Source organism: Anolis sagrei, chromosome 1 (assembly GCF_037176765.1).
Source record: "Anolis sagrei isolate rAnoSag1 chromosome 1, rAnoSag1.mat, whole genome shotgun sequence".
NCBI classification, from domain to species: domain Eukaryota; kingdom Metazoa; phylum Chordata; class Lepidosauria; order Squamata; family Dactyloidae; genus Anolis; species Anolis sagrei.
The window spans coordinates 306,771,979-306,796,526 of record NC_090021.1 but is presented as its reverse complement, the minus strand read 5'-3'; the positions used below and the strand labels follow the sequence as shown (position 1 = coordinate 306,796,526).

At 40.8% G+C, this 24,548-nt stretch overlaps 1 protein-coding gene across 2 annotated transcripts in view; it reads right to left on the bottom strand.

The window, feature by feature from the left end:
* TMEM63C (transmembrane protein 63C) overlaps positions 1–24,548 on the bottom strand; it is a 101,744-nt gene that overhangs the window by 14,199 nt on the left and 62,997 nt on the right. For both annotated transcript variants that reach the window (XM_060757964.2, XM_060757972.2), the window contains 13 exons: positions 23,776–23,827; positions 21,694–21,802; positions 20,832–20,905; positions 18,082–18,162; positions 16,304–16,424; positions 12,828–12,961; positions 11,717–11,839; positions 10,134–10,287; positions 9,444–9,550; positions 7,713–7,799; positions 6,470–6,535; positions 4,854–5,016; positions 2,573–2,678 (listed from right to left, as the gene is read on the bottom strand). In XM_060757964.2, coding sequence (XP_060613947.2) covers positions 2,573–2,678; positions 4,854–5,016; positions 6,470–6,535; positions 7,713–7,799; positions 9,444–9,550; positions 10,134–10,287; positions 11,717–11,839; positions 12,828–12,961; positions 16,304–16,424; positions 18,082–18,162; positions 20,832–20,905; positions 21,694–21,802; positions 23,776–23,827 — 1,377 coding nt within the window. The remainder of the gene's footprint in view (positions 1–2,572; positions 2,679–4,853; positions 5,017–6,469; positions 6,536–7,712; positions 7,800–9,443; positions 9,551–10,133; positions 10,288–11,716; positions 11,840–12,827; positions 12,962–16,303; positions 16,425–18,081; positions 18,163–20,831; positions 20,906–21,693; positions 21,803–23,775; positions 23,828–24,548) is intronic.

Here is a 24,548-nt window from a genome sequence, read left to right as displayed (position 1 = left end):
AAAAGGGCGGGTTAAAAATAATGATGATGGTGATGATGATGGTTATGATTATAGTTGGTCTGTGTTCTCTCTCAACACTACAGTAAGTGAGATAAGGAGCACCTGGTGGTGCAATGGGTTAAACCCTTGGGCCGGCAGGACCGCTGAACGATAAGTCAGCGGTTCAAATCTAGGGAGAGCGGATTGAGCTCCCTCTGTCAACTCCAGCTCCCCATGAGGGGACATGAGAGAAGCCTCCCACAAGGATGGCAAAACATCAAATATCTGGGCATCCCTTGGGCAATGTCCTTGAAGATGGCAATTTCTCTCACACCAGAAGCAACTTGCAGTTTCTCAAGTCGCACCTGACACACACAAAAAAGTGAGATGATGGATAAAGTAAAGTTTTGGTCTTCCTCGAGAGTATCTATGCTTAGAAGTAATACAGTTTGAAACCACTTTAACTGCTATGGTTGAATCCTATGGAATACTGGGAACTGTAGCCTGGTGAGGCACCAGCATTTATTATTTGATGCATTTATTAACCGCCATTCTCAGCCCTTTAGGGCGACTCATTTAACCGCCATTCTCAGCCATTTAGGGCGACCAGCACTGTTTGGAAGAAAATGTTGAAGACTTTGTAATGCTATAGGTCCCATGATTAGACAGCACTGAGCCATGGCAGTTAACGTGATTCTAAACTGTATTGTAAACTGTAGATTCACCTCTAGTGGCTAAGTTGGTGTGGAACTCAATAAGTACGAAACAAGCTCTTCCCCTCAATTTCAACTGCTACTTCAGTAAGATCTGACTTCTACTCACAGTCTTTAAGTTCCACATGCCCACTAGCCTTTTTGGAAAGTATGAGGGAAAATCATGTTTTTGTTTTCCTGTTTATATTGTGTATAGTCGAGTATAAGCCGACCCAAATATAAACCGAGGCACCTAATTTTACCACACAAAACTGGGAAAACGTATTGACTCGAGTATAAGCCGAGGGTGGGAAATGAAGCAGCTACTGGTAAATTTCAAAATAAAAATAGATACCAATAAAATTACATTAATTGAGGCATCGATAGGTAAATATTTTTGAATATTTACATTAATCTGTAATTTAAGATAAGACTGTCCAACTCTGATTAAATACTTATTCTAACTTTCTTCAATGTAAATGTGCTTACATATCCCTCCAATAATAATAATAGAGAATAAAATAATAAATGTAATAAAATAATAACAATAGAGTAATACAATGGAAAGGTAATAACAGTAATAAATAGAGTAAAATAATAGATGTAATAATAATAATAACAGAATACTAATACTAATAATAATAATAACAACAACACTTTATTTGTACCCTGCTACCATCTCCTCGAGGGACTTGGTGCGGCTTACATGAAGCCGAGCCCAAATACAAAAATACAGACAATAAACAACAGTACAAGCAATTAAAAATAAAAAACATAGGCAATAAAAATATACAACATTATCAATAAGACAACACACAATTAAAAAGAGTGGGAAGGCCAAATGTACAGTTAAAATTGGAAATAATGATGGGACATAGACGAAAAGGAGATGGTGGTGTTTGCGGAAGGTCATATGAGCAGACCTAAAGAAATGTAAAGTGCTTTGGAGGACAAAGTGCTATGGGATCATTATTCTGGGAAGGCACACTGGAACAGCCATGTCTTCAAGCTCCTCCTGAAGACTGCCAAAGTTGGGGCCTCTCTCGTCCCCACCAATCGCGCCTGTGATGCTGGTGGGATCGAGAGCAGGGCCTCTCCGGAGGGATTGTGTGGTTTCGTATATGGAGATGCGGTCATGCAGACAGAATAAAATAATACATGACTTTAACTCGAGTATAAGCCAAGGGGAGCCTTTTCAGCCTAAAAAAAGGGCTGAAAAACTCAGCTTATACTCAAGTATATATGGCAATCTGTTTTTGTCTTTTGCATATGTATTGTAAAATTTGTATTGTATGAAAAAAATGCATTTTAAAAACATGATAGAAAACTGTTATGGCAGTTCTAGGGGCTGACACACTTTTTCTCCTCCTTTCTGGAGCATCTCAAAGGAGCAGGAGGCTCTGGGGCCATTGGGAGTGGCTCTACCTACAATCGGCATGACTCCTTCAATATGTTTGGAACTATTTTGATGTTTACAATGAAAAAGGTTTCCCACTTCTGCTCTGAAGTCAAAGGTCAGAAAACATGAATGAAAGAGTTTAGCACTTTGGAAATGTTGCTTTAAATTGTGCTGTATGGAAAAATAACCCTGTCTTTTCCTCTGAATCTAAAACTGGCAAAAATCATGCACAACCCTACTCCATTCACCCATGTATATTATCACGCACCATACTGTCTGATTAAGGCACTGTTTCTCCAAAATAATGAGAGTGACCTTTACTTAGCTACTTTTCTGTAATGCCAGGTGAATATGTCAATGGTATTCAAAAATGCAGAAACTGTCATTTAAAAGGCACTGTCAAGGATCAATTTACAAGAAGCCTTGTTTTTCTGCCTACCAGTAGAATAGGGTTAAGACTCTATAAGGAAAGGAGCTTTTGGGTACAGGCAAATATACTTACCAAAGGGAACAATAATGGGACAGGTGATGCTATAGGTCATAACAACAGCAAATACACAGCAAATCCAGGCATACTCCAATCCAAATTGGAAGTCATAAGCTTGGTTCTGAAGAAAACACAGTAACATATTTTATAATTTCATGATGAGTGTGAAAAACATTGGTGTGTGCGGGACAGCATGCTCCAAAGGACCTGTGTGGACTTAACCACATTCAGAATTGAGATTTGACATCTGAACACCATGTTTAAAGAGAGCCCAAAAAACCACAAACCCCACTTTAAAACTACATTTTAAGAAGGATCAAAAAGTGTGGTTTTATAACTTAAAACACTGTTTCTGTTTTGTGTCCCCAAGAAATTTCTGAGCCTAAGACAACCATATCATGGAGATTTTTTTGACAAGATTTGTTCAGAAGGGATCGGCCCTTGCCTTCCTCTGAGGCTGAGAGAGTGTGACTTGCCCAAGGTGGTCCAGTGAATTTCCATGGCTAAGAGGGAGTTTGAATCCTAGTTTCCTGGTGTCCAAATCCAGATCTCAAACCACACCATCATGCTGGCTCTTTTAATAATAATAATAATAATAATAATAATAATAATAATAACAACAACAACAACAACCTTTATTTGTATACTGCCCTATTTCCCCAAAGGGGCTCAGGGCTGTTTCCAACATGTAATGCAAAACATTCAATTGCCAGAAAGAAATTATACAGACAATTACATCAAAATAAATACATCCAATAATATAACAAAGCTAATTAAAGTTAACAAAGTAACAACAACTCAATGTCATAAAATACAAAAATTCTGCTAAAATACATTAAAGATAAAAATATTTAAAAATCCATTTCATTTTAGCCCCATCAGTAGAGGTTCAACAAAACCAAAGGACAAAGTTACTAAATGGACATGGGCCAACTATAAAAGGGCTGGGCATCGGATAGAGCAAACAGCAAAGCATAGGTCCAGGGAAGTGGATGAAATGCAGGACAGAGTACTATCTGGTTACCTGGAACCTGGGTGTAGGGACTAATCATTTTCGAAAACTTGTTGGAACATCCAGGTTTTCAAGTCCCTACAAATGAAGGGTAGTGTGGGGGCCTGCCTGCTCTTCCTGGGTTGGGAGTTCCAAAGTCAGGGGACCACCACTGAGAAGGCCCTCCCCCTCATCCCCACCAACTGTGCCTGTGACAGTAGTGGAAGCAAGAGAAGGGTCTCCCCTGCAAATCTTAAAGCCTGTGCCAGTTCATAGGGGTGATGCGATCACGAGGATAGGCAGGATCTGAACTGTTTAGGGCTTTGTAGCCCATAACCCGCACCTTGAATTAGGACTGGAAGCTTATCGGCAACCATTGGAACTGCTTTAATAGGGGTATCATATGTTCCCTATAATTAGCTCCTATTAGTACCAATTGCAGTTTCCAGGCCATCTTCAAAGGCAGGGTGCATTGCAATAATCCAATCTGGATGTAACCAAGGCATGGACCTCCGTGGCCAAGACCGGTTTCTTGAGGTACGGTCATTTAACCATTAATAATCCCAACATTTTGACTGAGCAAACGATAGTTAAGGAAACTTCTTTCTTGCTTGAAAAGTGGCAAGTTGGTCTTGCTAGGCAGTTCTTCTCAAACTTGCCCTCAACAACTGACAACACAGTTTCATTACTGTTGTTGTTGCATCATAAACAGGAATAAGACATCAAATCATGGTTAAATACTGTTTATTCTTGGCTGAATAGAATTTTGTGAGGTCCCAACTTTACAAGTTGTTTCATCTTTTCATTAATGGAAACCTTTTCCAAGGTTTATTTTCATCTTTTCAAATCCTTTTGACACAACAATTTTATTTATTTATTTCGTACATTTCTACCCCACCTTTCTCCCCATAAGGGGACTCAGAAAGATACAATGAAAAAGTATCTTTCTTTCAAAACAAAGCTCAGCTTCTCAAGAAGTAAAATGTGTCTTTGGAAATTAAGGCTACATGGAATGTTTAAATTCTGCTGATATATATGGAATATAATCATACCAATAAAGCTTGTCTTAAATGGACACTTCTCATAAACACCTAGAGAAGCTGATTTTTGAGCCCCTCCCCATGTGAACTAGAGGCAGGATATGTTTCTAGATCTCTAGAGTTTTATGAGTCTGGAGCTTTCTCTGAACAAGCCATAACTCTTGGGAATCGGAGAGATTTAGGGAACTCCAATGGCAATTAGAATTCAGTAGAATTTCTAACACATTCATCTACATTTGACTGAGGAAAAAATAAAACCACAGACCCGCTTGACATGAAGCCTTTCTGGTTCAGACTTGGCAAAACCGAGCCGTGTAGCATAGACAACAAGTCCGGGGATGCGCATAAGTGCCATGGCTGTCCCTATCAGGCTGGTGGTGATGACATAGTTGACAAAGAAAGCACCATTATCAGGGAGGAAAACACATCTGTCCACAGAAAAAGAGTGGGGAAGGTGGCAGAGAGAGAGAAGGAGAGAAATTTTAAATAAACATTTAAGTACAGTTTGCCCTACACATTTGTGGGTTTAATTTTTGCAGATTTTATTATTTCTATATTTATTTATCAATATGATATCTCTAGGAATATCTAGGCTCTTCGGTTCAAATCAGTGATTACATTCCACCAGCAGTTGACCACAGAATTATGTTGAGGACCTCAGGATTGCTAGAGAGAACATCTCTTTAGGAAACTCTAGGTCATAGAATCATAAAGTTTGAAAAGACCTTGTGGGCCATCCCGCCCAACTCCCTGCCAAGAAGCAGGAAAATCTGGGTTGCTGTGAGTTTTCCAGGCTGTATGACCATGTTCCAGAAGCATTCTCTCCTGACGTTTCACCCACATCTATGGCAGAAATCCTTAGAGGTTGTGACATATTTTGGAAACTAAGCAAGGGAGGTATATATGTTTGTAGAAGGTCCAGATTGGGAGAAAGAGCTCTTTCTGTTTGAGGCAAGTGTGAATGTTGCAATTAATCACCTTGATTAACATTGCAAAGCCTTGCATCTTCAAGGCCTAGCTGATTCCTGCCTGGGGAAATTATTTGTTGGGAGGTGTTAGCTGGCCCTGATTGTTTCATGTATGGAATTTCCCTGTTTTCAGAATGTTGTTCTTTATTTACTGTTCTAATTTTAGAGTTTTTTTTAATACTGGTAGCCAGATTTTGTTCATTTTCAGGGAAAATTGCATTCAAAGCACCTTTGACAGATGGCCATCCAGCCTCTGTTTTAAAGCCTCTAAAGAAGGAGCCTACACCACACTCCAGGGCAGAAAGTTCCACTGCTGAACAGCTCTCACAGTTAGGAAGTTCTTCTTAATGTTCAGGTGGAATCGCCTTTCCTGTAGGTAATCATGATTCTATGGTCAAGCTCTGGCAGAGACTGACCACAGAGTCACACTGGAGAACTTGGGGAAGAAGTGTTTTTACAGGTTGTTAAAAATAGTATTTTAAATTCACATTTTTCTCACTGAAGGGCTCCCCTTAGCTCTCTGAAAGTGGAGAGCCTAATGTACTAGGGATTTCCAGAATTTCCGGTTATGAGTCAAGATCATATGCATATATGTATATGTACATCTTACATCTATGCATATCCCAGTAATAACTAGTGACTTCCATGGTAGCAAAGCAGTGAATAGTAAGTTGAATAGAAATTCATTCAAAGGTGCTGAAACCTATCCTCCATTCCCACTCCATCCACCATGTTCAGCATCTTGGACAGCTCCTTAAAAATTGGATAAACCCGAGACTAAAATCACCATCTTGCTAACACAGAAGCCACCAAGCACTGCTGCAAGAAAGAAGTCTGATCACTAATGATCCAGCTGATCACCTCTCTAACATACACGCAAACACACATTCACACCATATTCAATAATACTCACTGAAACCGCATGTCTGCCTGATCCAGAAAGTGAGTGTCAAAGAGCCAATGGAAGAAAAGATCCAAACTACAGAGGACGAACAGAGAATTGAAACAGATTAGAAGTTTATTTTCTGTGAGTACACACACACACACACACACACACAGAGTCATGCAATTGAGCAAAGAATTAACTGTACTCAGTTAATTGAACTGAGGAACCCAAGCTCTCTGTATGTTGTTGGCCTGCAACTTCCTTCATCCCTTTACAGCTATGCTGGATAGGATTGATGGGAGTTGTAGTCCAATTTCTAAAGAGCCACTTGTTCTCAACCTATGGCTTAGTACAATTACAGGTTCTTTAATTGAGAATCTGATTGTGATGTCCTATGACTCTCATATCATTGAAAGTAATGTGAAATAATAATAATAATAATAATAATAATAATAAATGGGATAACCATCCACTGAATAAATCCTGTTCAATACTTATCTACGGTAGATTAGGCATCCTCAAACTGCAGCCTTCTAGCTCTTCAGGCCTACAACTCCCAGAAGCCCTAGCCAGGATGTCCAATGGTCAGGAATTCTGGGAGTTGGGAGGCCCAAAGATGGATGGCTGCTGCTTGAGGATACCTGAACTAGTGGATAGTCTCAATACGAGAAACTGCTAACAATGTACATTTATATTGTTCAAGATTTATGAGAAAGTCATACTAGCTCCTTGCTAGATTCTCTAGAGCAAACGGGTCATAACACAGTCTGGGGAAACTGGCTAGAAATGGTTGATGTTGAATATTATGGGATGTGAGTCTAGGCTCCTTGATAGCGAACACTTAATTCATTCTGTGCCCTCTAAGGGTAATATAAATAGCACATTACTGTTTCTGTTTAAGGAATTTTCTACATCATACCACATATCAGCATACTCAAGATGGACTAGTCACATTTACTCATGTTTTAGAACATACACTGAAATTCATGTCTAGTGGAAATCATATTGACTTAAATAGCTCTACTTTAAAAGTACGACCACAATTAAGTTCAATCTCATGTACTAGCAGTAGCATGTAAAATTCTCACTAACTGACAATTTTCCAGAATGATTTCACTTCCTATAATTACTTGTTTACTGTTTTGTTTCTGTCCATCTTACTATAGTAATTGATGGCATGTACACCATCCCACTGTTAGTCTTCCAAGGGATCACAAAGTAGTAGAAAGAGGAGCTAAAGGTATATGATTTGTGCAAGCTGCTATTGTACCTTGTCAGTCCAAGCGAGGGCAAGATGATAACCATAAATATCAGGAAGAAATAGCACTTGTGCATTGTGATCTGGTTTTTATTTGACCTAAAAGAAACAAAACCATATTTATCTGAGAGAGAGAGAGAGAGAGAGAGAGGAGGGCAGGGAGAGCAAAAGAGAAGGAAAAGGAGGGCGGAACAACAAAACTGGGGGAAGCTAGGCTGGAAGTCTGCAATGAAACGTCAGGAATATACAAACAGCATCAACTACAACTCATTCCTAGGTTTGTTGACAAGCATATTGAAATATAATATGGAAACCAATTATACAAACAATAATTAAGGAACATGTCCAATAACAATCAGAATGGCTATGGTGTACGATTTTTGGATAATGTGATTTTAATATTTATACTAGGATGTTTTTAATCCTTTGTCTGAATGTTTAATATTTGTTTATGTCTTATTTTTAATGGTTTTAATTATCTGAAGTCATAGTTATATGTAGTAATTAGTTATTATGATTTCTTTGTTTTCTGTATGTTGGCATTGAATTTTTGCCATTAGTATGTTGTAAACTGCCTTGAGTCCCCCCAGGAGAAAGGCAGTATATAAATATAGTAAATAAGTAAATAATAAACCAAATACATCTGCATGAATTGTTCAAAGGAATAGCCATGACAGTCTGTTGAAATAATTCCAACCAAGCTTAAAATCCTGTTGGGATATTACTCTGGGTTTTGCCGAAAGGTATACATTTCAAATGATGGTGTAAGGAGGAATCAAATGCCCTCAATGCAAATGGTTTCCTATTGGTTGGCTTAAAAGCCAGTCTGACACTGAGATGGCCTCTGGAATATTAATCATTGCCACTGCGTAACTATGCTCATATTTATAGTTCCCAGTCCTCATAGACTATAGCCCACCTGGGGTTCATAAGATTGCAGACTTTTCTTTAGACCATGAAGAACTCCAGGTTCTCTAGGCCAGGGCTTCTTTTCCACTCGTGACTCCTTTCCCCCCAAGAAATTTTTACATGACTCCAGATATGCAAGTATATAAAATAAAACAGGTATAAAAACTCAACAAATACTTAATAATAAATCAGCCTTTGAAAGGTTAATTTTCCTTTTTGTAGAGTGCAGCTGAAGAATCGTCTGCAGAGTCCACTGTGAACACTGCTAATAGATTTGCATAAATGGGTGGCATTCAGAAACTTTTTGTTGTTGCCGAACTTTTTGTGACCCCCAACATTGAGGTAAGAGGACCCCATTTGAGGCTGGGAACCACAGTTTAAGAAGCAGTGCTCAAGACTAGGGCTTTTAAAACCCTTCCCACCCAAGACATTTTTATGTGACCCCAGGTATATAGGCATAAACCCAAACATTTACTAATAATACATCAGCATTCACAAAGCTTGCTAAACAAGCTGATTTTCTTTTTTATGAAGCACAACTGAAGCATTTTCTGCACAGATCACTCTAAATAGTGCATACCAGATTCATGTAAATGTCTAAAACCCACAAGGCTGTTTTACTGTTGTCAATTTTTTCACGACCCCAACGTTAAGATAGAGGGGTCAGGACCCACAGCTTAAAAAACCCTGCTTTAGATGTTCATCAGAATTTTAAAAAATCAGTTGCCAACTCAAGGATCTAGATATCTAGAGAAATGCATTAAGGTAAACATATCTAACCCCGAATAATGCAATGCCATTTTGAGAGTTGCAGCCTAAGGTCATAGGGCTTACCTTGTCCAATGTGACTCAAGGTAAGCTGAATAGTACACTATGAAAGGAAGGAGCACAGAAAAGGCCCAGAGCAGTAGAGTGGGAAGGAACTGGGTGACAACTGGGTTCTAAAAGAGAGAGAGATAGACCAGGAGTAAGTTCAGTGATTTTTCCCTGAAAATCTACTATTTTCTCTTCAAATGGATTAAAAGCATGCACTTTTTGGTGGCTGGAAGAACATGCCCAAGGATCCACTTCTCCATCCCTTGCTAATACTGTAATTGGGAAGAACCATAGAACCATAAGCCACTTCATGGAAAAAGGAATGAGAGAAACAGATCTGTGGTGATTGGTTTCTGCCGAACCTTCCTATTTCTGTCTATTAGTCAGAGAACAACCTGCACCATGCTTCCTTCAGCACAACAGCCTATTCAAGTACCAGGACATATTTTCAAATCATAAATGAAAATGTTAAGTATCACATCGAGCATATAGTACTCTTGTTTCTCCTGAGTCCATAGTGGGTAAGGATCCATTCTGGAGATACTTAAATTCTTAGTGTGCTGGAGAAATAAGTGTGCCTCCCTTTGCAGGAAGAGAGTTAAAGCATGGAATGAAGAAGCTCAGAGAGGCAGTGAATGGGATGCCACTTTTCCCAAGGCTGTAGTGTCCTTGAAGTAGGATCCCATGAGATAATGGTGAGAATGGCACCTTGAGGCTCTCCACAGGCCGTGTAACGTTGAACAGGTCCATGGTGTTGACAATGATGGCAGGTGTGGTGAGGAAGAAGAGGAGGATGAAGAGGCTGATGTTGAGCAGGATAAACCGCACCCACCACGAAGCACCATGGATGGATAAATTCTCCCTGCAAGAAAGAAAGCAGGTGTATAATGTGGCATGCAGAAAAGCCCACTCTGTCCTTCACCCAACCCAGAATAACACCCAGTTTTTAATTAAAGGACCGATTGAAGGATCATACAAGCATATCCAAGCATTGTTATTGGAGTATGATGCTCTCCTTTATGTCTGTCATGTGACACAGCTCTCCTGGTATTAAGGGCTGAGGTTAATTAAACAAACACAAGGAGTGCCCAGATCATATTTACTTATAAAGAAAACTAAAGTCTTGAGTCTTTCAAAAGTCTGGCTAAAATAACAGAATTGCAGTCACAAACTGAGTAAAAATGAACACAAGCCAGGGTCAAAAGTCCAATTAATGCAGACAAGCTGAGTACTACAAAGCCTGGTCCAATAGTCGGATTCTAGGAATTCACTTATCAGACTTCATAAAACAGGGCCAAGGATACAAACTGAAATTCAAGTCCATAAATCAAGCCAGGTAGTCAGCCCAAAATTCAGAGTCATGATTCAGGATTCAACTGGGTCCAGAACAGGATTATGGGAACAAGTTCAGAATCCAGAATTCTAATCCAGGGGCAGCAGAGCCAGGATCCAGGACAAGAGGACCAAGATACAATGTTATCTGCTACCAAAGAGCTATTTTCTTCCAGACCCCTTTTTACCTAGAGAGCTCAGCTGCTGCTCATTTCAGGTTCGGGGTAGTTTTTTTCAAAACCAGAAGGAACTTCCCTTTTCCTTCAAATACTACCCTGGAAGTAGACCTCCTGGAAATTTTTGTGGTGTGCAACCAAACCATAAAAGCAAAAGCAAAAACCTAGATGGGTGAAGGGTCTCAAAATTAGCATTGAGTACTACATATAGTCTATGTGTTACACTTCATCTTTTCCATACATCTTTGATGCCATTTCAGCAGCAAGTAAACACCACATTATTTCCCTTGACAATTCAATACATCATGTAACTCAATCTGACAATGGTTTTATCAATTCTGGTGATTGCACATTTCTTCTAATTACTATTTTATTTTACTACATTTTATATTCTGATTGTTTGTATTTATCTCATTATACAAATGTCCTAGGAATTTTTAACAGAAAAATTTAACTGGCACAGCACTTTTTTATTCATTTCAGAATTAATAAATTCATGCTGAATGGGTCCCTAAAATGGAAGGGCAGCATCAGAATCTGGAGTTGTTAAGCAGGACATGCAGCTACAGAGAAAGGGGGTCTTTAGAAAACACCAGAAATATCATACACTTGGCAGTCTCATTAGTCACCCAAAATCAGTTCCCCAGAAACCTTTAATTTCTTTCACTAGTTGTCACTGCATAAAATGGTGTCTTTGTCTAGGCAAAATCATATTGTGAAATATCCCAGTGTGGAAAATGGGAATTGAAATTTTGACAAGGTAGCATAACCTTGGGAATTTACCAGATGATGTCATTGGGAGCAGGAGCATAGCTAACTCCCCAGGAGTGGGACTTCACGACAGTGGTAACAGATGATTGCTGTGGATTTCTGTAGCAGTAGGGATGGTTGTAATCCTTCAAAATCCTGGAAGAGAGAGAAAAGGAAGCTTCAATTGGCTCTAGATGGGCTAGTTTTCATGCCATGTTATAAACTTTTAAAGAAAGGGTTGACTTTGCAGTAATCCACCTGCACCCAGCCCACGCATGAGGCATCTTAAATGATAATGTAGATTACTAGATATTCAGGCTTGCTATAATTGGAGCTGAAAAGACTGATACTGATACTATTTTTAAAAAGCAACAAATTCCATCCTCTACCACCCTGGTCACTAGAGAGTCTCAATAAGGGAATTCTGGCTCTAGATACAATACAAAGCTAGGCCCAAACACAAAAAATAGGCCTTCAGGTGAACTAAAGACACTTACTCAAGCTTTTGCAAGAAGAAATGTGTTTGGCTTTGCAGTTATGGCACCTGATATCTCAGGCCCTTCCACACAGCCTTATATTCCAGAATATCAAGGAAGAAAATCCTACATTATCTGCTTTGAACTGGGTTATCTGAGTCCACCCTCAGATAATGTGGGATTTTCTGCCTTGATATTCTGGGATATAGGGCTGTGTGGAAGGGCCGCCAGAGAAAAGGAACTGGTCCTTCCTTCTTTTCCCAACTGCAAGATAAATCTTATCAACCTTTACAAGCCTATCTAAACATGGCAAAAGATTTAAAACTAAATGTAAACGCATAAAGCAAATTTGTAATTTGGATTACAAATTTTGTCATCTTCAACTAGCAGTGCCAATGACTTGCTTGCTGGGGATGATAGGCATTCAGTACATTAGGTTGGCAAAAACTGTCATAAAGTGCTTCCAATCATACATTGCGGAAGATCCAGGGAGGGTACAAGTGCAGTAACAGATGTGGAACTGACTTTATTGCTTTACCGCCACACACCACTTGCTTTGGACTTATTCACATTGGTATGCTAGGCAAAAATGGCTCTCTCTTTCTCTGTGTTCACTCCATTTCCCCAATACAATCTTATTGGAATGATTAGCAGTAGAGGACACTCACGTGGCTGTCATCCTTTCATCCTGGAACGTGACAAATGCCATATCAAGGCGCTTGAGCGCAATCCGGCTGCGTTCAGCATTAAACTCATCTGTCAGTTTCTCTTCCAGCTCCCCATAATATTGTTCAGCATCAACCTAGCAGAAAGCGTAGGGGTGGGTGAACCCAAGAAAGAAAAGAAAAACACTCATTTTATTCATTTACGTTGAAATGGCAGCAAGAGTAAACACTGGACAAAGTTAGCATCTGCACGTAGGCTCACAAGGACTGAACTGACTGGTTGCTTCTCTGAACTCCAAACATGTCACAATTCTTTGGGAAATATTGTGAAGTGATACATGCTGGTTTTGGCTCAGCATTTCCACCAAGAAAATAAACTGATTAAATTTCTCCTAACAAGATCAAGTAAAAGTTGAAAGTAAGACTACACAGCAATCCTGCTATGAAATAAACATTCATCAGTCAGAAGTTGCCGATGGACTGAGTCAGCTGTCACAGGAAGGTGTGTGTGGAAGTGAGTGAGATCAACTGCGTCATTCCAGCCCTTTCAGGCAGACGCCACAACCAAAAAAAGAACAGCAATAACTCTGTCAAGGAGACTTAGGGAGGGTAACAGCTGCAAACTGCCAAAATGCATTATCCAAACAGACCTCAAGATGGCATTAGCTGAAGCACGTTTTCTGAAGGAGGATACAGTTGTGCAATACAGTGGGTTCTCTGCATCCTTACAGATGGATAGGCACAGTGGATAGACACAATCGAAAAAGCTGCAGCCATGAGTTTCTAGGACCAAGCAAGAGCTGTTGACAGGGTGTCTTGGAAATCTCTTATTCAAAGGGTCATTGTAAGTTGGAGCTGGCCTGATGGTAATTAACAACAACAATCTGTTTCTCTTGTATGCTCCGAATATCAAGTGATCCCCCCAAATGTTTACAAAATGCATTGTTGGGACAGAGTGGAACTGTACTCATTCTTCAGCTAGCTGAAGATGTCTTGGTGCTTAAGGTAGAGCAACAAATGACCCCCCCCCCCCCCCCAAACAACGTCAAGATATGTAGTTATCTAAATACGGTCAGGTTATTTTTGCATGAAGAATTTTAAACTTGCATTTTATGTTTAATCTCTGTTTTGTGCATTGTAATATGTATTTTGTGGAAATACATTTTAATATGTGTACTTTAAAGAATGTTTTTAGGTAAATGTGTATTTTAGCAATGTTGTAACCTACCTTGAGCCTCAAGGAGAAGCAGGTAAGACATAAAAATTAGTATTTGAAACATAACAAGATTAGTACACAGCAAACAAGATCACTGTGGTGGCTGTTGTATTGGATCACATGTCAGACACTTCCCAAGTGTCTAGGACTGTGTGATGTATTGGCAAATAATGCGTGCAGATCCCAGTAGAATGGCCTTTTGCAGCTGACAGATGGTTATTTTGTCAGTGCCGATTGTGTTTAAGTGCAGGTCAAGGTCTTTAGGCACTGCACCCAGTGTGCCGATCACCACTGGGACCACCTTTACTGGCCTGTGCCAGAGTCTTTGCAGTTCAATCTTTAAATCTTCATATTGTGTCAGCTTTTCCAGTTGTTTCTCTTCAATCCTGCTGTCGCCTGGGAATGCAACATCACCAATCCACACTTTGTTTTTAAATACGATCGTGAGGTCAGGAGTATTGTGCTCCAAAACTCTGTCAGTCTGAATTCGGAAGTCCCAGAGCAGTTTGACGTGTTCATTTTCTGTAACTTTTTCAGGCTTGTGGTCCCACCAGTTCTTTGTCGCAAAGTTCAAGTTCCAATGAATCACCTGAGCAACGGTGTTATGTCTCTGCTTGTAATCTGTCTGCACAATCTTATTGCAGTAGTTGAGGATGTGATCTATTGTTTCATCTGCTTCCTTGCAGAGTCTACATTTGGGATCTGTTTTCAATTCTGGCTTTGATGGCATTGGTTCTAATGGCTTGTTCTTGGGCTGCCAGAATCAGGCCCTCCGTCTCCTTTTTCAAAGTTCCACTTGTGAGCCACAGCCATGTTTTTTCTTTGTCAATTTGGCTCTCAATTTTTCCCAGGAACTGTCCATTGAAAGCCTTCTTTCACCAGTTTTCTCTTCTGCTTTGGATTGTGTTTTTACGGTATTCACTCTTTGTCTTTTGCACTTGAAGCAGTTTGCTACTATTGACTTCCCTCAGTGTTGGTTCTTGACTGCCTTTCACATAATCTGCCAGGGCATGTTTCTCTTCTTCTTCCATTTGTTTCACTTGCAGAAGCCCTTTGCCTCCTGATTTTCTGGGCAGGTAAAGTCTGTCAACGTCACTACTACTATTACTTCTACTTCTACTACTACTACTACTACTACTACTACTATTACTATTATTATTATTATTACTACTACTATTATTTCTCCCCATTGCAGACCATACCAATATAGTAACACAGAAAATGTATGCCTTTTGTGATAGTTAAGCTCTATGTTGCTTCGGGAGTCTTCATTCCAACTGATGGTAGGGTTGGCCTTGCTAGTACCTATGTCCCTTATTGACTGCTTATGAAGTTGAAGGATGAAGAGCCCTCAAAACATGTTCAGATGCATGCTCTCAGGCTTCCAGCATGAAAAGGGGATTCTGGTCCATCAGAATTTCTATCTGTTTAGACGAAGCCTAGTATTATAGGGTATAGGTGTCATAGTGAGCAGGGATGGAAGTCCAAGGTGGTGTGTTCATGGGTGCGGGGATGGAGGGATTGTATTGTCTACTGTGTTTGTCCTATCTCTGTATGTTGTGTTGCTCTGTTTGTGAATGTATACAATTGTTTTTCCTTTTTTAACTAATAAAATTTATTAAATTATTTTTTAAACAGGAAGCCTATGTTCATGTCAGATCCCTTTACAAGTCTCTTGGAAATTTGATTGAGGATATGGTGAGGGCCAAAGTTCTAGTTCCCTCAGGTTTTAGTGTATGCTTGAGAAATGATTCCTTCTGACTCTTACTTCCCCTTTCTTGAAAACAAAGAGACCACCCTTAACTGGAAAATAAAAATAAAAATGGGATGTCAATAGTATTATCTGTCTTGGACTATGGCTTAACCAAGCTCAGATTCAATCCTTGGGGCTAAGGACATTAATGCAGTGATTAAATGTATGTGCTGAAAGTTAGTTCAAATTTCCAAATTTTAGTTCTGTTATGAACTTTGCCAGGAAGTGAAACAGGACAGGATTAGGAAAGTTACTTTATCTGTCAACATTGGCTCCTTCTGTTTCTTGTCAGTGGGTGACAGCTCACTTCCTTGAAGGAGACTGCCTCTAGCTCAGCTTGACAACTAGCACATTAGCAAATCTGTGGAAAGCAAGTGACCAAAAATGCCATACCCTCACTTTGGAGCTTGAAAATGTTAGTTATTTTTACTTAAAATTCACAAAAACCAGCTTATATAGCCATACTGGTCAGGTGATTCAGGATATCTGTGTCCTGACTTTCACATATACCTCTTCAAAGCCACAAAAACGGCAACAGAAGATGCGGGAACAGGGGTGGATCCTAATCATGATTTTCCCCTCCTTTTGAGCCTTGGTGGTGAAGAAAAGCCTTCCCTTCATTGCTTTGCGCCTGTCAGAAACAGATTAGAGAGGAAAGTTAATGAGAACATCAATTTACATTCAGAGTGAGATGTTCCCAACACATATGCAATAGCAACCATATGGCTTACCTATGGGAATTTGGGCCTTATGAAGTCTACAAAATGCATATAACTTTGAAGCTCATGTTTTTAGAAAAACAAGTTTCTAGCATGTTAGCATGCTGTACATGGCTGTTACATCATCAGTGAACAGTGCCATAAGGAGCTCAGAACTTAGTCAGCTCAATCTGAGATGCCATTATTCATGAAACTCCCCTCACATTTAAGAGTCCCCCCCCCCCCCCCCCGATATACATAATTCAGAATAGTGATTCCCAAATAGCTATCCTGGTGTTTTGGACTTCAACTTTCAGAAGCCTCAACTACCTTGGCCAATGATCAAGGGATTCTGCGGGCCGAAGTAAAAAATATCTGGAAGTCCAGAGTTTGGAAAACACTGGTTTAGAAGATCTCCTCTCTCATAAGATCTTAGAAGATGTTCTCCTTTTGCTAAAAAGTAATGTCAGATAGTTTGGCCAGGGAAACCCACCAGGTGACCTTGAGTAAGTCCCACTCTCTAAGCCTCAGAGGTTCACCATAAGTTGTAATTCATTTGAAGGCGCCCAATAACAATTGTGTGTATGTGAACTACTACTAAAATAGTAAAGGTAAAGGTTGCCCCCTGACATTAAGTCCAGTCATGTCTGACTCTGGGGGTTGGTGCTCATCTCCATTTCTAAGCTGAAGAGCCGGCGTTGTCCATAGACACCTCCAAGGTCATGTGGCCGGCATGACAGCATGGAGCGCCGTTACCTTTCCGCCGGAGCGGTACGTATTGATCTACTCACATTTGCATGTTTTCGAACTGCTAGCTTGGCAGAAGCTAGGGCTGACAGCGGAAACTCATGTCGCTCCCTGGAATCGAACCTGCGACATTTTGGTCAACAAGCTCAGAAGCTCAGCGCTTTAACCCACTGCGCCATCGGGGGCTCCACTACTAAAATATGGATCCCAAATTTCCTCTGTCAATTGAAGGAGTCCCATTTATTGATGATAAGAACCAATTCCACATAACACAATACAGAGTTTGAGAGTTTTTTTTCATTGAGTACAGAAGTTAAAATGTATTAACTGTAAAAAAAACAAAAACTCCATAGATTTGTTCCTTTCTAGCTCCAGCACTATATGACACTGGGTTGCTGTGAGCTTTTCAGGCTGTATGGCCATGTTACAGTAGCATTTTCTCCTGATGTTTTGCCTGCATCTGTTCAAGCATGCGGAAAATATAAAGGTACTAGATTGGAGAAAGCTGTTAATGGTAGTTTTCATTACTTGGAGTGATGGTAGAGGCTCCTTCTTTGGAGGCTTTTAAGCAGAGGCTGAATGGCCATCTGTTGGGGGTGCTTTGAATGGGATTTTCCTGCTTTTTGGCAGGGATTGGACTGGATGGTCCACAAGGTCTCTTCCAACTCTATGATTCTATGATTATATTCCAAGTATATCAGAGGAATTTAAACATACTGCGCAGCTTTTTGTGCAGAGACTATAATACCACTCTAGCATGTAGGAAACTTGGGGTAATTGCATAAAACATTCCAAGGAACTCAGGGCAAATTAGATCTCAACAAAATAAAGCAGAGAACTCACCTCTTTGAATCCAGCTTCATTAATTTGTGAACATCAAAGCAAAACTGGACAGCAGTTACAGTGCAGCTTGGATAGGCCTCACTGTGAGGAAAGACAATGATATAATAATAAAAAGCATATGAGCAAGAAAGAACAGATGTCCAACCTAGCCCCCTAAAGCAGGCATGGGCAAACTTGGGCCCTCCAGATGTTTTGGACTTCAACTCCCACAATTCCTAACAGCCTACTGGTTGTTAGGAATTGTGGGAGTTGAAGTCCAAAACATCTGGAGGGCCCAAGTTTGCCCATACCTGATCTACACTGTAGAATTAATGCAGTTTTACACCATTTCAAGTGTCATGGTTCAGTGCAATGGAGTTGTGAGATTTGTAAGTTTGGTGGGGCACAAGCACTCTCTAGCAAAGAAAGCCAAAGACGTTGCAAAACTACAACTCCTTACCGGCTGTCAGGAATTGTGGGAGCTGAAGTCCAAAACAGCTGGAGGGACAAAGTTTGCCCATGTCTGCCTTAAAGGAATGGAAGTTGGGATGGTACCATCGAAGACAGAAGACTATTGGTCAATTAATGCTGAGCCATTCTGTTCAATATTCTAAGCATTTGTATTAGATCAATATCCTCATAATGGGAACTCAAAACTCACAAAAGCATGCATGTTGCTTCAGAGTTCTTCATCAGCTACACAGTATGCAAAGCAAAAGGGGAGAATGGAAAAAGGAAGCTTATGATGAAGTTACAATGGGATCCTGAATCGAGGAGGTGGTTACAAGTACTATGGTACCTAGGATTGGATTGACAAGCAAACCAATCTATATGCGACCACTTGCTCAGCTGGTTCGAGGTTTTGGGCTTGAGTGTTATCACTCCATTTCTGAAATCAGAAGTTCCAGTTATTTCTATTTTATGTTTCCATCCTTAGGAGAAAAAGGTTCTTGGTAGATGGAAAACAGAATAGAGAATAGCCAGACCACATTTATTTATTTATTTATTTATTTATTTATTAATTATTCGAACTTATATGCCGCCACTCCCCTGGGGCTCGGAGCGGCTTACAAGAATGGCTAAAATCTAACACAATTTTAAAACAATTTAAAAACAGCAATATCAAAAATCAAAGGCCTGTCGAAACAGGTATGTCTTATATGCCCTACGGAAAGCTGATAAGTCCCGCAAGGCACGGACTTCAGGTGGCAGAGTATTCCAGAGTGATGGTGCTACTGCTGTAAAGGCTCTGCGTCTGGTTGCTGTTAGACGCAAGGTCTTGACACTGGGAATTTCCAATAGATCTTGGTCCTCAGACAGAGGGATCTCTGGGGTTGGTAGGGGGTGAGGCGGTCCCTCAGGTACATCGGCCCCAGACAATGCAAGGCCTTAAAGGTGAGTACACCACTTTGAAAGTGATCCGGTGCTCAATTGGTAACCAATGGTAACCAATGCAGCTGTAGTAAGATTGGTGTTATGTGGCATCTCATCGGAATTCCCGCAAGAAGCCGAGCAGCTGCATTTTGTACCAACTTGAGCTTCTGGATCACCGGCAGAGGAAGGCCAATGTAGAGGGTGTTACAGTAGTCCAGTCTTGAGATGACCGTAGCCTGGATCACCATAGCTAGGTCGTCCCTGGACAAGTAGGGGGCCAGCCGTCTAGCCTGCCGCAGATGAAAAAAGGCGGTTCTGCTAATGGCGGACACCTGGGCCTCCATCGTCAGCAGAGGGTCCAAAAGGACTCCCAGACTCTTTACTAATGATGACGGGCATAGCGCCTCGCCATCCAGGGTAGGCAGCTGGATATCTCCATTGCCCGGTTGACCCAGCCATAGGATGTCCGTCTTTGCTGGATTCACCCTCAACCTGCTGGCACGCAGCCATCCAGTAACGGCCTCGAGGCACTGATGGAAATAATCGGGTACAGAGTACGGTCGGCCTTCCATCTTCAGCACCAGCTGAGTGTCATCAGCATACTGATAACACTCAAGCCCAAAACCTCGAACCAGCTGAGCAAGTGGTCGCATATAGATGTTAAACAACAGAGGGGAGAGAATGGCCCCCTGAGGAACCCCACAAGATAGAGGGGACCTCTCAGAGACCAGGCCTCCCCTCTCCACTCGTTGTCCACGGTTGTGAAGATTGTGGTTGACTGTGTCAAATGCTGCTGTGAGATCCAATAACACAAGCAGCGCTGACCTGCCCTGGTCAAGCTGGCAGCAAAGGTGATCCGTGATGGAGACCAGCACAGTCTCTGTCCCGTGCCCCGCACGGAATCCAGACTGGAAGGGATCTAGTCCGGCTGTGTCGTCTAGGGATTGCTGCAACTGCTCTGCTGCTGCCCTCTCAATCACCTTATATTAACAGAGATTAACTTAAAGGGATGTATTACTGCCAGTGAATACCACTGTAGGCTATATCCCAAGGAAAGCAATGGCAAATTGCTTCTTGAATATTTGTTGCCTGAGAAAACTCTATAAGATTAATGTGGTCACCATAGGTTGAGAGAGGACGTTGAAGATGCTACTTTTTAGGCAAAAAGTCGTTAGTATTATTTACTAGATTGGAGGGATGAATGCTCAACAAAAAAGTCAGGCTTTAGGTGATATATTATCTATTTCCTCCTGCATAAAATGCTCACTGAATTTTTTGTACACATTTCTTAAAGTCTGAAACTGGTACCTCCCAGTGACTATCATTAGTCAGCCTTGTAAAGTGAAAGCAAAAGAGAAGGACTTATTAAATGATAAAGAAGCTACAGTTTTACTTACTGGAAGTGTTTGATGACAAGGGAAGGATCAGTGATTTCTTTGGGAATCCTGGTAACCATCAGTGTTCGCGCCACCTGAAACAGAAGGAAGGGAAAGACTCTAAAATTGAGGAGCAATTAACCTTTTCACATAATCAGGATGTATGGAATTCTATAATCAGTTCTGAAACGTTGGCTATGTTTAGATTGATGAAGAGAAGACTGAAGCTGGCAAGGTACAAGTCTTTCAGCAGTCTTCAGGGGAGCAGGAAAGAAAAGAGGACAAAAAGCGGTGTTCTGCTGCCCCATAAAGTAGATCTCATAGGTGTTAAGTTATAGGAGAGAAGATTTAGTGTGAAAGCCAGGAGACATTTCCTAAATGGAAAGATCAATTGCACGCTGAAAGTTATTATTTGACTGTTCAGTGGGCTGTTGTTCATTGGTAGTCCACACTCTAGTTACATCTTGATTGGACTACTGCAATGCTCTCTACATGGGGCTGCCATTGCAAATAGCCTGGAAGCTTCAACTGGTTCAGAGACTGGCAGACAAATTGCAAACTGGGGCATCATTCAAGGAGTAGACAACTTCCCTGTTACGGCAGCTCCACTGGCTGCCAATCTGCTTCCAAGCTAAATACAAACTGCTAGTTATCACCTACAAAGCCCTGAATGGTCCATGCGCAGACTATTTGAGAACCCACATCTCCATTTACAATCCCATCCGAACACTGTGATGATCGGGGGGGGGGGAGGGGGCTCCTTTCGGTTCCACTCCCATTCCAAGTTCGGCTGGGCACGAGAGAGAGGGCCTTCTCCGTGGTTGCTCCTTCTCTCTGGAACTTCCTCCCCATCAAAGTTAGAACTGCCCCCTCCCTTCTCTACCTTCTCATGCTCTTTGTAATCAAGCTGGATGGAGTGATGAGCCATGCAGAGGACAGTGATGACGAAATAGAGGAGGGCAAAGATACTGTGCAGCCACAGGAGACGGTCCCTGAAAGACAGAAAAACCAAGGCATTTTTCTTACAGGAAAATAACTGACTATCTAGTTTAGGCATGGGCAAACTTGGGCCCAAGTTTGCCCATTTCTGATCTAGGTCATAAACAAAACAACATCTATTTTCAAAGACACTTGGTCTGACCCTCATTCTAGCCTGCAGACTCATATGTTCACCAGCAAACCAGGCAACAGCACATATCCCTCACAATATGGCATTAGTGCCATGGGTGGGGAGGCTAGGCCAGAAAGATCCAAACTTAATCCATGGTCATTATTTTTCCTGGGAGTGGGGTGGAGTCTCCTTCTCTGGGAGTTTTTAAGCCAATGATCAAGGATGCTTTGTGTGTTCCTGCATGGCAGGGGGTTGGACTGGATGGCCCTTGGGGCCTCTTCCACCTCTAGGATTTGTTCTATTTCATTGCCATATCCTGAATTAAAACAAGCCCTCCTCCAAATGAATGCAAAATAGGAACCAAAAAAAAGTTATATCTGATATTTACACCAGACATTTATGGTTTCCAGGATCATTGTTATTCTACACAGTAATATTATGACATTAACAGATTATAGAAATGGGCCAAAACTAACATAATAAAGTTCAACAAATGCAAGATATTCCACTAAGGCAAAAATGAAATGCAAAAATACAGAATGGGGGATGCCTGGCTCGACATCAGTACATGTGAAAAAGATCTTGGAGTCCTTGTGGACAAGTTAAGCATGAGCCAACAATGTCATGCGGGAGCTAAAGAAGCTAATGGGATTTTGGCCTGCATATATAGGAGTATAGTGTCTAGATCCAGGGAAGTCATGCTACCCCTCTATTCTGCCTTGGTCGAACCACACTTGGAATCATGTCCAATTCTGAGCACCACAATTGAAGGAAGATGTTGACAAGCTAAAATGTGTCCAGAGGAGGGCAACTAAAACGATCAAGGCTCTGGAGAACAAGCCCTATGAGGAGCAACTTAAAGAGCTGGGCATGTTTAGCCTGCAGAAGAGAAGACTGGGAGGAGACATGATGGTCATCTATAAATATGTGAGTGGAAGTCATAGGGAGGAGGGAGCATGCTTGTTTTCTGCTGCCCTGGAGACAAGGAGGTGGAGCAATAGCTTCAAACTACAGGAAAGGAGAACATTAGGAACGTTAGGAAGAACTTCCTAAGTGTGAGAGCTGTTTAGCAGTGGAACTCTCTGCCTTGGAGTGTGGTGAAAGGAGGCTCCTTCTTTGGAGGATTTTAAACAGAGACCGGATGGCCATCTGTCGGCGGTGATTTTAATGTGATTTTCCTGCTTCTTGGCAGCGGGTTGGACTGGATGGCCCATCAGGTCTCTTCCAACTCTAGGATTCTATGATTCCGTGACATAAGATCTCGCCGCCTATTGTTTTGTTTTTTGTTATTTTTAAAGCTAATTGTATTGTTTTAATCTGCTTCTGTAAACCGCTCCGAGCCAAATTGGGAGTAGCGGTATACAAGTTAAATAAAATAAACAAATAAATAAATACATTCATGCAGTGTAAATGTGTGTGTGTGATATATACGAATATATAGAGAAGGGAAGACATAAAGACCAGCAACTTAACAAATGGGAGAAAAATATGGAAATTGTTACCATCATACTACAGCTATTTCCACAAAAAATCATGTATCTATTGAACAAATCATCCACGGATTTAATATTCTTCCCTGCCATGCTCTCATTGTTTAGAAAGGCAAACGTCCATTTATTGTGAGTGGCTTGCTCCTGAAGAGCACTCACACCAGTTACACACCACAAATGTGCACAGAGACAAATGTACACTTCTGCAAATGTACAGAATTCACCATGTCCAGCAAAAAGTTATCTGTAGTTCTGATTCCAAGCAGGCTGATAAAGGATTATAAGTATAAATACAGCATGTTTATCCAACAGCTATTACTACAAGTATTAAATAATACAGTTTGGAGGAATTTGAATCACTTACTCTTTGGGGACATTTGCAATTGTGGTTCGACCAAAATTAGAAGGCTCATGACCTGAAGGAAAGAAAGAAAGGGGAGATCTCACTATCATCTGACAGCAACTTTTAAAAAGACGCTATTTTGATTTAAAAAATATTCTGTGTTTTCCTGGTGGCTTTGCACCCATGATATCTCCATTGTTATGCATGGGCAAATAGCCTCTGACACTCCAAAATTCCAACCAAATAGGGGAATTTCAGTTTAGTTCATAAGAAGATGGGAAATGTTTACTTCCCAGTACTTTTTGACTCTCCGACACTTCTTGTTCTCTCTTTATTGTCTTCTTAATTCTATTTATTCCAGTACACGCAGTTTCTGAGTTACAGACATTTTATTTACATCTGACTCATAGTTAAGAACAGGGGTGGTGAGACAACCGAAAGTGAGAGAAATATACCTCTAGAAAGAGAAATTCACTCCTGGAAAATTTCTCATGGGGAAAAGGTGTATCCAGTGAAGCTTTCTCACCAATCCTTGTTTCCACAACAACCCACATTTTAAAAAATTCAATTATCATAGGGACAGAAAATGAGGTGAAATCTTCTGAACAGGGGCACTGACAAGAAAACAAACTCCACAGGGGTGTTTACCTCTGTTCTATTTAAAACAAATACACACACACACACAACCAGATTGGAGATATGCATTTTCTTCATTATATTTATGTGCAATTTAAACCAATTTACACAGTTAATGTTAACATAGTTCTGTGTTGATAACAGTTTACAACTTGCGT